General features: G+C 36.8%; 1 protein-coding gene across 2 annotated transcripts in view; it reads left to right on the forward strand.

The window, feature by feature from the left end:
• The window catches only part of SEMA3A (semaphorin 3A), a 165,817-nt gene that overhangs the window by 123,025 nt on the left and 27,785 nt on the right, over window positions 1–15,007 (forward strand). For both annotated transcript variants that reach the window (XM_054271284.1, XM_054271294.1), the window contains 5 exons: window positions 5,158–5,300; window positions 6,438–6,552; window positions 6,650–6,719; window positions 7,759–7,903; window positions 13,220–13,439. In XM_054271284.1, coding sequence (XP_054127259.1) covers window positions 5,158–5,300; window positions 6,438–6,552; window positions 6,650–6,719; window positions 7,759–7,903; window positions 13,220–13,439 — 693 coding nt within the window. The remainder of the gene's footprint in view (window positions 1–5,157; window positions 5,301–6,437; window positions 6,553–6,649; window positions 6,720–7,758; window positions 7,904–13,219; window positions 13,440–15,007) is intronic.

Genomic DNA, 15,007 nt, shown 5'->3' on the forward strand with positions numbered 1-15,007 from the left:
GAGAACTGCCCTTTGGTTCTTGTCAAGTGATGAAGAGATGACCCCAGCTTCTGTTCCTTCAGCTTACTCACTCTTGACAGCTAAAGGTAATTTCTGTGCCTTCAAGTTTATAGATCTTCACTAAAATGCTAATACAATTCACTTAGAAAGCCAATTTCTGACTTTTATTGTTTCCTGCTCTTGGGTGCGTGTGTGTATTTGTGCGGTTATTGTTGCTAAAGAGTAACATTTGTTAAAGAACCAGTGCAGATCGATTTACCTTCGCTTTCCCTCAACCTGAAATGCTGAGACAGGCAAAACATGTTTCCATTACTTAAATAAGCAAACAATGGCAAATAAATCATAGAGGCAGCTGGACCAAGGTGTCGTTTTCATAAAGAGCCAGATTTCTCAGGAAGGACAGTTTAATGGGCTGCTGCCAGAGAAATGTCTGCTGAGCTGGTAATTGCAGGAGGGCACACAAAGGTGTCAAGTGGGATCTGAGGAGCAGCACCACAGCCGAGACAACTGGAAAAAGGAGACTGAAAAAGGTGTGGGCTTTATTAATTTGCTTCTTAAAGGCTGATTGTTTTAAATAAAAATCTAAGTTTTTATTTTTAGCTTGTTCACTTTGGCTGCAAGATCAGAGAAGTGTTTTTAGCTGTAATTTTTATTTTGATCATGTTTGTGCTGTGGCTTTGTTTCTCCTTTGATCATGCTAAAACACGTTTCAGAAATGTTTGTTTGATGTATGCTGTTTTTTAAAGCAGTCTTCTATATTGTCTGCCTGTGTTTTTTAAAAGAAATGAATCATTGCAAAATATTTGCTGTCAAATTATTTCTTAAATTCATTTTCCCAAAACAAGCTTTCTGAACTTCTAACCAATGGGAGACTGCTTTCAAACAAGAAAGTGTTGAACTGTTGTTACAGCACTTCTGAGGGCTATGTGGATTGGAGGCAGTTTTAGGGTTGCAGAATACTCTATAATTCATACTCAGAAATTTGAAGTCATTCCGTCTACCCCCAATAGCTGCAGTGCTATTTTTACACCAGTAACGCTTTTACAATTGTTACTGGTGGGTTTGGATCAAAGTCCTACTTCCCATTCAGTAAAACTTGCTTGAAGTTCATTCCAGCATTTCTTTCGTGGCTGTGTTGTGTTGTATGTATGAAATAGGTCAACCCTGACTGAATTATTTTAAACTTCCCATGGGGACCCCTTGATACCAAACCTGTTTAAATTTGCAGGGCAGGGCAGGGCAGTCTCGATTCTTGAACGTACACATTCATGGATGACATTCTTTCTTCTGCTGCATGGGTGAGCAATTAGGAGAGCCAAGGAGAAGTCCCTTATTCCCTCATCTGTGGATATCTCCCTTCCAGCCCTCAAAGAGGAGCAGTAAAAGAGTGCTGTGCAGTCCGTGGAGAGGGCTGTGTTGCGTGACTGCTGGCCATCTGGCTGATTGATTCATCAAGACCCTCAGCAGCCAGCAGTGAGCATGGTCTGAAGCCCTGGGGTTGAATGCAAGTGTGCATCAAGCCTCAGGCAAGTCAGACAGCCCCTGTGCTAGTGGAACAATAAAGAACACACTACAGATCACTGGTTCTTAGCTTTATAACCCATGAAATTATCAAGCACTTTTCTCGCCCTCTCCCCGCACATGGTATCATGATGTTGTTTCTGTAACCACTACATTCATTCTAAACAGAAATTAATCTATTTCTATATGCAACAAAGCACACGTAACCTGTTCTTCATTTATTTGGTTCACTGCATAGACATAAATCTGTTGGATGGAAGAGGGGGAAAAACCCAAGCACCACATGGTAACAAGAGCAAGGGCCCTCTAACACGAAGAACCACTCTTTTATTGACTAAAACATATTGATTTAACTAGATGGAAAAACAATCTGAGGTGTGCTCAGTAAGAAGTGTTGTTCAAGAAAAGCTGTTCCATGATATACAATGGATGTGTTTCTAATATGAGCTTGTGTGACTACTTCATTTGCAGGGATGTAGTCAGGATTATTAATCACTCATTGAAAATCTGAATCCATCTCAGATGAGCACTGTAAGAAGTGTATACAAAGCATACTCACTTGTGCTCTAGCTGTGGCATTAGTTTTATCTGCCTGCCTCACAACCCTCTTCTCTGCTGGCACTTTGACAGAATAATTTCAAATACATATTTTCAATTTATTCAACTATTTTTCTATCATTGTTGTGTCAGTCCTGCTTTAATACCAAACTGTCTTACTATTTCTGGTTCACTTGCAAAATTATGAGAGGGAAAGAAAAGAATAATAATATGCTAACCGAGGGCAAGTTTACATAACCAGTGCTAAATCAGCAATATTTTTGCCTCAAAATGGGGCTCCCCACAGTATCTTCATAGGCCAATGTAAAGTTAGATTTTTGACACCTGATAATATAGTGATTTATTTTAGAACTTGATCTCTTGTGATTTACAAAACCCATTGTGCTAGAAACAAATCATTCAACCATTTGGGAATGTGTTTAGGTTTTGGTTGAATATTTTTTTTACCCTTTTTCATTAAGCCCTTAAGGATGTAAAAACAACATATTCAGAAAAGAGGTTCTCCAGATCCAGTAGCCAAGAACAGTGTCTTCTAATGGGTATCCTCTTTCTCTGATGGATCCTTCCCCAGACTGCAGTGCAGAAATTTTCAAGCTGCAACCCTTGTTTCTTGAGATTGAACTTGCATGCAAAGCCCTAGTATATCACATAAAAAGTAGTTGAGATATTTTTTATCTTGGATCTCGTGTCAGTGTAACTTGAAGGCTATTAAATGCACGCTAGAGAGAAAGGAAGGACATTTAATAGCTTGCATTACTGGGGTTTGGGGTGGAAAGCTTAAGATCTCAGATTTTTCATGTCCTCAGATGTCTAAAAATGTTTTAAGAGACAATAGGTGGTAGACACAGTTTCACAGAGATCTGATGTGTGGCCTGTGTTGTTCCACACATTCATAAATAACCTGAAAAAGAGGTTGAGTGAGAGGTTGGTTTTTTTTCACAGGAACCTAAGTTATTCAGCAGAGTGAGACAGAGGAAGACTGTGAAGGATCACAAAAGGATCTTAATGCAACTGGGTAGCTACGCAATTAAATGACAAATTAAATTATTTTTGATGAATATGTAGTGATAAACCATGGGGAAAACCATGAGGAGAGCATGTCTATCTTCTCATATAAAAGAATGGGCTGTGGACAGAGCACCACCAATGAAGAGTGAGGCTCTGGGGATATGGCATGTAAATTCCATGACAATTTCAGATTACTGTTTAGGAGCTGTCTAATCCATATTAACTGCTAGAAATTATTAGGAAAAAAAGGAAAAAAGAAAAACTGAGAATTCAGCAAAGGGAATTGCTCCAGCCCTTGTAAAAGAGCATAGTTCATCCACATCTTGATTGCTGAGCATTTTTCCAATACAGGAATGGAGACGAACCAAATGAAATTATTAAGATCAACGTTCAAAACAAAATTCAGAAGTAAACTTTAGTTCATTACATTGTGTAGGTGAGGAACAATATCCAAAAGGACATGCTGAATTCTGGAAATGTGCATGGGTTCAAGCAGAAACTAGACAGATAACTGGATTGAAAGTCTATTGAGAGTTAACTAAGGACACAGAGCAGCAAATCTCAGGGAATCAGCTACATTGAAAACAGCTGAAGGAAAGGACTTGCTTCTTGGAGAATATTATTTGTAATCATCATATTCTTTCTTGTCTCAAATAATTACTTCTGGAGAATCTTGGATGTTGTGTATTGATCTAAGTAAACTTTGGTCTGAGCCAGTAGGGTCATCTTCTGTACTTGCATATAAATATGTATACGTATGCTCCTACACACACAAAAAAATGAGAATATATACATATATACACGCAGAGTACGTGATAATGCACACACATACACACGAAATTATGCTGTATATACTCATATAATATAAACATCTAAAATTCTAAACTTCTGTGTGCATAACTTGACAATGTGTCTTAAAAACACTGCCATCCTTAATAAGGCAATGGGTTGCACAGGCCAGCTAGTGCAAACTGGCAAAACATAGCAAAGTTCATTATTTCCATGACTATCTGGCAATAAATATACACTGAAAAGATGTTAATACAGACACTAAAATAGCTTACAATTTCACATAGGAACAGGACTCTGAGTAGTTAAATATAGTTCTTCTACAGTTAATTATCCCAGCAGGATGTAGAATGGTTATGAAACAGATTGGTAAATCTGTTGGATATGCCTTCTTTTTCCAAATATAGTGAAAGATACCAGCTGAATTATCTCTGTAAAATACAGTGATGAGCCAGATGCACCACTGGTATGAATTTATTGATGTGAATTCTATAAAATTTGTTCTCCCAAAACTTCTTTACAGTACTTTTATGTAACCCATCAGTATGTCCACATTATATGTATTTTCGCTTGTTGATGTATCTTTTTTTTGCCAAATAAAGTTGTCACTCTAATAATTAAGAAATAAAGTTTATGTATGTAAAAATAATACTTTACAAAAATGGGAAGACAAAGCATTTCAACAACTTGAGTAGAAATTCTAAAATATACTTATCTTTTGAAAAGAAGACAAAAATTTGGGAATTTGGGGTATCATGTGAAGGTAGTATCAACCAAAATGTGGTTTTCAACTTAATTTTCTTAACAGTAATGCACTAACAATTTTCTAGGTGAATTTTTTTTTTTTATTGCTTAAATGAGAAGTTTACATTTGTCTCCATAATTCTTTCATTTTAATTGTGACTTATAGAGAAAGATTAACTGAAGTTCAGACATCCAAAGAAGAAGAAAAATGTCAGTAATAAATACATGGAATTATGAAACCATGCTGTAATGTTATACAAACATTTGTAAAGAGATTTCATGAACATTTAATTGCTCCAATAATAAAGTTAAGATTTGTTCATTAAATACCTGTAGCAAACACTTCTCTTATTAAAGATAAGAGGAATGTAAATATCTGTCACACATTAGCAGGTGATGATGTCCCTAATATAGAAATATTCGCCATGGGATGCAACGACTGGGTCTTGGGAAGAAAACTGACAATTTATTTATGTTAGGAAGATAAATTACCCAGTTCATGCAGTAGTAATGTGCACAATGGCATTGTCTTCTCAGATCCCAGATTTGTCAGTGCTCACCTCATACCAGAGAGCGACAATCCAGAAGATGACAAGATCTACTTCTTCTTCCGCGAAAATGCAATTGATGGAGAGCACACTGGAAAAGCCACTCATGCCAGAATAGGGCAGATCTGCAAGGTCAGATGATGAATTCTTGGTGTGATACTGAATGCACTTGCAAGCAATTTTAGAAACTGACTTTTCTCATCTGTTAACTATTTAGTATTAACATTGGAATTAACTCTTGGATCATCCCAAGACAAAAATAGTGTGAGGATGACATACAGAAATTAATACCATTCAATTCTGTTTTTGAGGGGAAACTTCACAAACGATGATGTTTGATTTAAAAAGTCGTAGATATCTTCTGAGGCTTAGAAAGTGTCTGCAAAAGAAAGTCTTTTACAGGAAATGTCATACTTCCAAGTAGGCCAAAAACATTTGGTGAATTTGCTTTTTAAATGTTAATACCTTTCCATTCCCACATAAAACAGAGGCAAAGGAAGGGACAGCAAAGTGATTGTTTAAGGTTAGCTGTAGAAATGGGCAGCCATTCCAAAGACCCTTACTGGCTGCAAGATGAATCATTTGTCCACACTGATAAACGTCCAGATGGGTTTCTGACAGACTTCCAAAAACATATCTGCTAATGAAATGATGTTAAAAATGTTGTTGTTTTGGCAGCTGTGGTGTTTACAGTAAAATTTTCTGTTAATCCATAAGCACAACTTCAATGTACCTCCTTGAATTCAGAGGTTCCTACTTTTAAACCAATTACCCCACAAGTATGAAGTCCTCAGGACCCTTTGTTCCTACATTTTGTGGCTGTACAGTTGATCCCACTGTTCCGGCATTTTTGTCTACTGTGTTCCATTGCAAGTTTCATTTCTACTTTGTTGCTACCCAGTTAAGCATAATAAACACCCTCAGGTTTTCCAGGACATGGCAGACCAGGAGCTTTGGAGCAAGATATTCTGCCAATTTCTTTTTTCCCAGTGTTGAATATGTATAAAGTTGTACAAAGTTATATAAAGAGATTTGAGGGTTTCTGTTTTAAAATTATGGACTAGTATGAAATATAACACAATCAATGTAAAATAAAAATAATTCAGATTTTGTGTCTTTTCAACATAATGTTGCTTTTTTACGTAGAGGGTGAATTCTTCTCTCGTTTTCTCTAAATGTCATCTTATTTACTATATTTTATCTCTACTCTGTTGATACTTGAAGGAAAGATTGTTGCTAAATATTAATGCAAAACACTTCTGTTATTAGAATGACTTTGGTGGACACAGGAGCCTTGTGAACAAATGGACAACTTTCCTCAAAGCACGTCTGATTTGTTCTGTGCCAGGACCCAATGGCATTGACACACACTTTGATGAACTACGTAAGTGGCAGAAATGGCTGGGAAATAGAATTGTCTTCAGGTATTACCTGCATTAATTTAACCTGATTTTCTTTTCTTTTTCTTGTTACCATTACAGAGGATGTGTTCCTAATGAACTCAAAAGACCCTAAAAATCCAATAGTCTATGGAGTGTTTACAACTTCCAGGTACAGAGCATATAATTTTCTTGCATGGAAACTTGGGTGGCTGCTGGTTTTAGAGAGGTCTCTTTGTTAAAAGTGTTTCTAAAAACCACAGAATTTTCTTAACCTTTGAACTGAGAAGTCAGTGTCAGTAGGAAGTAATGAATTAGGTTTCTTTCTTCTGAGCAGTGTACATCATCACCCTGAAGCTAGCAAACACAAAGACTATCAGTTTCTCAGGCTGTTCTTGCCATTGAATTGGCTTTTTATAGCAGGGATCAGCGTTTGTAGCCCTTTCCACACAGATTTGGAAAATGAATGCAAGCACAAATAAACTTGTTTGGGGGCAGTGTAAAATAGGAAATTGTGGAGTGAGAAATTGGCTAGTCAAGGGGATTTTAATAAAAATATTGCTGAAATCTGGGAAGTCTAGTTATCTTTCAAAGGTTCTGTTATTGAATCACATATAACTGTGACTTGAATGTTTTTGTTACATTGTGCTTTCACCAAGAACAAAATATACTTGCAACTTTGGACTGAGGAGGGTTTGCAATACTGGTTGTATTGCCACATTTATCTGAAGGAAACAAGTTTTAGTTTCTAAACAAAAAGAATGTTTCTAGTGATACCAGGCAAAGAAGAGGGAGATTTACAAGTCTTCTGTAAAAAATGTCAGGGTAAGAAACAACACTGAAGTTTTTACTTGTGCTGCCCAAATGATGGAAGAGACTGCTAAAAAAATAGGAAAATGTAGAGTGTAGGAAAAATTTGAATAGTTCTCTAGGGAAAGCCTTACTGAAATTTACTCAAATTCGGGCTTTGGCCTTCTGGGGACAAGATGTTTTAAAGAGTGAAATAGCAGCCATCTGCTAAGGAAAATGTCTGGGAGATCATATCAGTTTTGCTGAACTTTCACAGGAGGTGAGTGAGGATTGCTCTGAGAGCATGTCAGAGGTTTGATAATCATCACATGCAATAAATTAGAAAGCATCAAGCTGCTATTCCCATAGCTCTAGCGCTTGATTAAAGAAACTGATTTGATTCCTTCTCCCCTCATTTTCAGCAATATCTTCAAGGGATCAGCAGTGTGCATGTACAGCATGACTGATGTCAGGAGGGTGTTCCTGGGTCCCTATGCCCACCGAGACGGCCCCAACTACCAGTGGGTTCCCTACCAAGGGCGAGTGCCCTACCCACGGCCAGGAACTGTGAGTACCCCAAGGAATCTGAACTGGGAAAACCGAGGAAAATATTTCACACATGACATGGTCCTTGAGCTGAGATCCAGGAAAGAAACTGACACAAATAACCAAATAGATAGAGTGGCAGAAGGGAAAGCTAACAGTTCCTCCAGGTCCGGAATGTACTGATCTTTTTGTAACATATGAAACTGCAGTAACAACTTCATTTGGATTTTAATTTTGGCATTCGTAGTAACAACTTCAAAAGAAGTTTTGATAATGGCTGGAGAATTTTATTGAAAGTCAAGTGTTTCATAAATTATATTGCATTATCCTTTCCTTGGAATTAGGGTTTTTCCCCAAATATTGGCTGACTGAGCCATTCTTCATAAAAATGAATGGAAAACAGAGGATTTGCCTGTTAAGAACTTTCAGTCCACATTAAATCTAGGACAGTAAAACAGATATTTCTGCAACAGATGATAGAGTGATTACAATAGTTTCTAACTTCCACTGGAAATTTTTTAAAATATCTGGTTTTACCTGATTCTCTGTTTCTGGTTTATAAATGACTAAAATATCCATGCATATAAGACATCCATATTTCAACTGATATAATCACGTTCTAGAAATATTTAACTGCCTCTGAAATTTCCAGTAGTCTAAAAAGATGGGACATTTATGAAACAAGCATTAATTGTATACATTGGGTTCACACCTTAGCTTGTGTAAATCAGATTGTCCCATTTATGTTAAGAACTGTCATTGCAGAAGATTACATATATATGTACATGTGTATACATAAAAACGTCTCCAACATTCTTCTCAAAGTCTTCTTAAATATAAGGCACAAAAGAAAACAGGAATTTGCTGGTTTAGTTCATCATATTTTCTACTTTGCTTCTTTAGTTCATCATATTTTCTACTTTTCTCTGGTATGTTTGAAATTGTCATTCCAAATCTGATCTTTCAACTGATATATATGCTCAGCTAATGAAAATTACTTCCTAAGTAAAAGAAAACAGTGGCTCCCTGACAGCTGGATTCCTCAGCACTCCTCACTCCTTTGCTGCAACTAAAGGAATTCCTAATTTTTTCCAGAGTTAAAATACGAGCTCTGCAGCATAAAAGAGGTTTCATTTCTCATCTGATGGTGAAGCTTTTTTTCTGAATTATTATGGTTAATTCTGTTATGTCAGGGAGTTGGGTTTTTTCCTGAAGTTCTATTGTGTTACAACTCTAGAAAATGTGAATGAGTAGATATTTTTGGTATTTCTTGTAGAGTTGTTCTCACCTTTTCATTTTAACAGACTTAATGTTCATTATTCTGTTCCTTTGTACTCCTCTTTGATTGCAGTTTCAATTAACCTTTCTGAACAAAACCAGATACTAGATATTATGTAGAACTATGTAGAAAGAAGAATGTTGCATGCTTTTATTACAGAAGTAGACTGAGATAAAGAAGTGACTGCTGCACACAGACTCTGTTGCATTCATTCCTATGCAGAGATGAGATGCAGCTCTGTTGAGATTCTAAATACACAACTCAAGTATTTGCTCTTGAGACTGGCAGTTCTGTGTCCTGAGACAGTTCTGGCCTCAATTCTGCCTGGGAGTTACTCCACAACTTCTGTGAGGGTCTTGATGTGAGTTGCATATGAGACAAGGATAACTTGATCAACTTCCCCAGAATAAGCAGAAAAACAAGGGCCAGAACTCAGCCCTTAAGTGGGATCGACACCAGAGCCTCTGTCAAAGTAAGGAAATGCAGTAAGGTTACAGATACTTCTATTTCTGGCTACCCTATCAGAATGGAGTTTACTGTTTTTATTAAGATTCACAAAGTGCAAAGATGTTCAGATTCCACCATAAGCTCTTTTCTTGCCTAAAATCAAATGTAATCCCAAATTTCACAGGTCTGCTTAGCCCCACAGATGTAGTGCAGGAGGCCATGCCACTGTAAATGTTGTTAGAGGGCAGCAGTTTGTCCTAGCACAATGCCAGGACTCTAATCCTGGGCTCTGCCACTTTAAAAAAAGAGGCAAGCCCTTACAGTTGTTAAAATCATTCTGTTGTATTAATAGGATAAAACTGAATTGTAAAATGAGGTGCATTTCTGGCTGGAAAGAAGCTTTTTTGTTTATAAAGTTATAAAGTTGTGTGTGTTTTCAATGATTTGAAGATTTGTTGAGAATAGAGAAGAAAAAGATTTTTGAAGTTCCTCAGATGTCAGACCTTTGGACTCCTTTCCCAAGAAATGAAGAAAGGGATGAGAGGAAAAAAACTGGTGTTGCAGTAATTCATTTCTAGATTGCACTGCAGTTAAACAGTGCTGAATTATCTCAGGAATTTAATAGGTGAGGTGCCAGTAAACTTCTTGAGCATCTGGTGATTTGCCCAGTATGAGTAAAAGAAAAGGAAAGTAAATGGTTTTTGAAAAACCAGAAAGCTTGGTAAACAATTCTGCATCAGCTTCACATGCAACAAAGAAATTGCCAGAATTTTTCCTGTATGATCTACAGGACTTGGGTCTTGTTCTTGTTTTTCTTTTTTTTTTTTCTTTGTTTTTCTTTTTTAAACTTTTAAAAAATATCTGAGAGAGGCGGTAGGACTTCTGTGTATATCTCATCTGAACTTAGGTAGCTCATCCTGAATTCCTATCTGACTTTCAGTGAATTCAGCTACAGAGCTCAGGTTTTCTCTGCTTCATGGTACCAAGAGTTATGACCAAAGACCTTTTTCTTCCTACCAAAATGTAGATAATGATTTGTTTTGTTGGATTATTACTGGGCCTAGTCATGGTAATGCACTTTAAACTTCACATATAAAGACACAAGGTTACAGTAATTTTTTTATTCTCAGAAAAGCAGGGGATCCAAGGAGTAATAGGGGTCTCAGAATTGAGAGTCTTATTCAAACACACAGAATTACGACTCTAATTCTAGTTTTATGAATTTTCTGTGCAAAGTATATCTTGGTCCATAGAATGATAGAATATCCTGAGCTGGAAGGGAACCACAAGGGTCACTGAGTCCAGCTCCTGGCTCTGAACAGAGCAGCCCCAAAAGTTACACCCTGTGCCTGGGAGCATTGTCCAAATGCTTCCTGAGCTCTGGCACTCTTGGTGCTGTGACCATTTCCCTCAGGAGATTGTTTCATATTGCTGCAAGTAAAATCCTTTGTTAGAAAATGAGCCAGAAAGTAAATACTCAAGCAGTTGAATCACAGCTGAAATTCATTTGCCTGAAATTGAAATGAATGTTCATTTAGTATTTTTTTTCAGTGTTTGCCCAGCTGCAATTAAGAATACTTAGTTCTTGTGTAGTGATTTTTATGCATAGAGTACTTTACAGCGATTATCTAATTAATTGTTATCTAATTAATCCAAGTAATTAGTATTGAACTGTAGCTGGAATATTAATTGAGATGCAAAGCAAACTTAAATTTTAAGTGTAGCATTTGAAACACTATTTTTGAGGCAGAGAATGGTTTGGTTAATATTCATGAGAAGTCCATCTGATTTTCTCTTTGTAATATTTTTGTACAAAAGAGCAGCAACATATAATAAAAAAAGGTTAAAAAAATCTAGAAAAACTAAAATAGCTAATTTGGTTTCTGCTTTGTCTGCTCCACATGTCTTAATCAAATATTCTTCTTCTCTCCTCTCTTACCTTCTGTACAAACAGAATTTGCTTACTAACAAATACTGAATTTGCTTACTAACAAATATGGAATTTGCTTACTAACAAATACGGAATTTGCTTACTAACAAATATGCCCACAAGGGACAATTTACACTTTTTATGTCCATGCTGGAAGTGTCCCTTTGCTGAGTACAGCAACTACTCTTTTTAGAGATTGATTTTTAAATTTCATTTCTGTTGAATTATTAATAATTTGGATCAAGGTGATAGCAAAGACAATTGATTTTTTTTCTGTTGAGCGTCCTGCAAGGTCTGGATTCTTGCTTAATAAGATCTAGTCCGCTAGGTTTTTAATTTTATTGGAAGGTATTTTATACCTGGATATAAAGGGCACATTATCTCGGGCATTTTACCACCAGTTGTTTATATTTGAAAGTCAAATACTGGAAAATAATTAATTTCAGCTGGGATTCGGTGTTTTATATTCAGTGTCTTCCAGAGTTATCTGAACAGATCTGCAGTTGGGGTCCCCAAGATCTTTGACAAGTATCTTTGGCTTTTGGTCATTGTGGCTTGTTTCCTGCACCCATTAAAAAGTACTAATATACTGCTAATGCTTATGTCAATGTTACAGGTAACTGTTCATTAAATACTTACCAGTTCTACAGTAGAGATGAGGGCAGATGGTGGTGATCAGCCACAGAGTGTCCTGATGGGGATATGTAATAGGTGAAAGTAGAGGAAGACTTTTGTGTCTACCAAGACCATGGTCTTACCTCTCCTTTCCTTTCCAGTCTCTGGTTTCTGCTTGGAGTGAGGGAATATAAGCTAAATGTGAAAAGAAGAGCCCTGTGGTTCTCACAGATGAGAGGCAAAACTGTCTGGCCCACCCCTGGGTATATATATAACATATAACACCCCTGGGTATATATAACAAGGGAAACTTTTTCTTGTCTTACATCATGGGACCAGATTCACCCCAAAGGGACACACCAGCTGTGCAGGACAGTGAGGAGTTACTGCAGTTCCTTCATGAGATCCTTTCACCAAAGAGTTCATGTGGACAGTGTGATGAGTAACACTCACAGAAGGCTTTCTTTATAGTCAGAGGGGAGAAAAAAAAAGATTTGTGTCTTTTAAGACATGACTCGCTAGATTTGACTTAGTGTAACAGGATCCACATTATCAGGACTACATGGAGTACACAGAGTTGTTGAGACAAGCAGGGGTTTGAAAAGTCAGTAGAACAGGGCATTGTCCCAGGATTTAAGCATTTGGTTCCCCACCTAGCAATCTGGACTTCCAGTCAACTACTTTGAAACAAAGACGATGGCATAATTAATTAATTTTGTGTTGTATACATTACCAAATACTGAACTGCTTGCCTTGTATTGAATGATTTAGATATTTCAGGATTTCTTCCTTCTAACAATGTAAGACTAATACTAATCACAATTGGACTTAAAAGCCTTTTGCACTGAAAGAAATAAGAAAAGTGATGTATGAGGATCATTTGCATTCTGTTAACCATATTGGTTTTAATCCCAAATAAATTAAAAAATAGAAACTATGAGTGACAGAATTAACTTTTGCTGTCTGTCGCAAAACACTTTGATTCCCTGACATATTTAATTATAGACTGCCGTAGATGGAATGATAAATAATAAAATGTAAAACATTTCCTTTTTTTTTTTCCTAGTGTCCTAGTAAAACATTTGGAGGTTTTGATTCCACCAAGGACCTTCCTGATGAAGTTATCACATTTGCCAGAAGCCATCCTGCCATGTACAACCCAGTATTTCCCATCAACAATCGCCCCATCATGATCAAAACAGACGTGGATTACCAGTTCACTCAGATCGTGGTGGATCGGGTGGATGCAGAAGATGGCCAGTATGATGTGATGTTCATTGGCACAGGTGAGAGAGCTTGAATCTACACTGCAATGCTCCTCCAGGATTGATGGAAACCTAAGGCAGATAAAAATTCATGCTCTGAAAGACAAAACATTGACTGAATTGTGTAAACATGTGAAAATTTGGGGCAGGACCCAAAACTGCGCATGTGGGGAGGTCTTTGTTGCAAACATCCAATGTTACAGGTTCAGGCCATAGCCTGCACAGCTTAGTTCTTTAGGAGCTTTGCCATCTGGATTAAGATCAAACCACCCTCTTTTCAACTACTGCTATTAGGGATTTTTATTAGAAATGTCTTGCCTTATTAATTATAATTTAGTATTAAAATGAGGGGTTTGAGGTACCCATTTTGAAGTGCAGCATAAAAAGTATTAACATGAATGAGGCAAATATCCAGGTATGGTAAAAGTCTTTCTGTGCCTTTCAAGTATTTCAAGTATTGCCTTAAGATGCTCAGCCCTTCAGCCAAGAGGTTGCATCATTTCACTTAAGATGAAGATATCTGGCACAAAAATGGAATATTTTCAGAAGAGCTCATTCAAACAGAAAGATGATATCCTTTCCAAAGCATTTGCAGAATCATACAGCTTGGACATCTTAGAGAAGTGTAAATATGCACTCAGAAAAGACATTTTTTTGGGAAAGGTAATAATGAGAAAGAGTGTCCAAAAATTAGCTGATAGGCATTTTCTTAAATTCAGTGGTTTCAAAACTCTGCTGAGTAACAATTGGATCTTGTGGATCTGTTTCTTCATCTGTGAAAGTTTTACCTTAATTGGCTGATGTTTCAGTTATGTTGAATAAAAGTATTTTAAATGTCTACTGAACATAATTACTAGGAATTAGACATTGACATCGTGAAGCCAAACCAAATCAAACCCCACTGCTTCTTTTCAGCATTGGACCAAAAAAATTCCTCTGTGTCTGTCTTATAGCAGTCCAACTTTTTACATACTTTATATGCAGTTCTGGTACTCTATACCTGGGTTCAGATTTCCAAAGCAATAAATGTAAGATCTCTTTCATGTTGATGCCTGAAATGTATTATGAGTAAACTGAGAGCTGGTGAAGTTTTGTGTACCAAACACAGTGCAAGAATAACAATTCAGAACATTTTACTGCAGAAAACATAGCTCTGCAGGAAGGGTTAAAGCACTTGAAAGCTGTAAACTGAGTTATTAGATACCAGTGCTACAGTATGCTTTTGCATAAAACATTGACAAGTATTTTCATATGATTTTACACTACATATATATTTTCCATCACGCGTTAGAGACTTCAATGTCATCCACAATTCACAGTGTTTGGTGCCTTTCAACAAGTCCTCTATGACCTGATTTGGCCCACAAAAAACAAATTAGTCACATATATGGTATGATGCTGAACAAACATAAGGAACTTATTTAAGTATATTTCTTGAGAAAAAGAGGTGGCATTTAACTCTCCAAATCTTGGCCTGTGGGCTAAGAAAGATGCATTCTGATGGTTTCTGCAAGGGAAAGCAAAAAATTCTTCCAGAGATTCATTGTACTTTCCTCAAGACTGCTGTGAGAAGAAATGAAGATGTAAGA

Source organism: Melozone crissalis, unplaced genomic scaffold (genome assembly GCF_028551555.1).
Source record: "Melozone crissalis strain CALT ecotype California unplaced genomic scaffold, PUWL_Pcris_2 ptg000004l_1, whole genome shotgun sequence".
NCBI classification, from domain to species: Eukaryota; Metazoa; Chordata; class Aves; order Passeriformes; family Passerellidae; genus Melozone; species Melozone crissalis.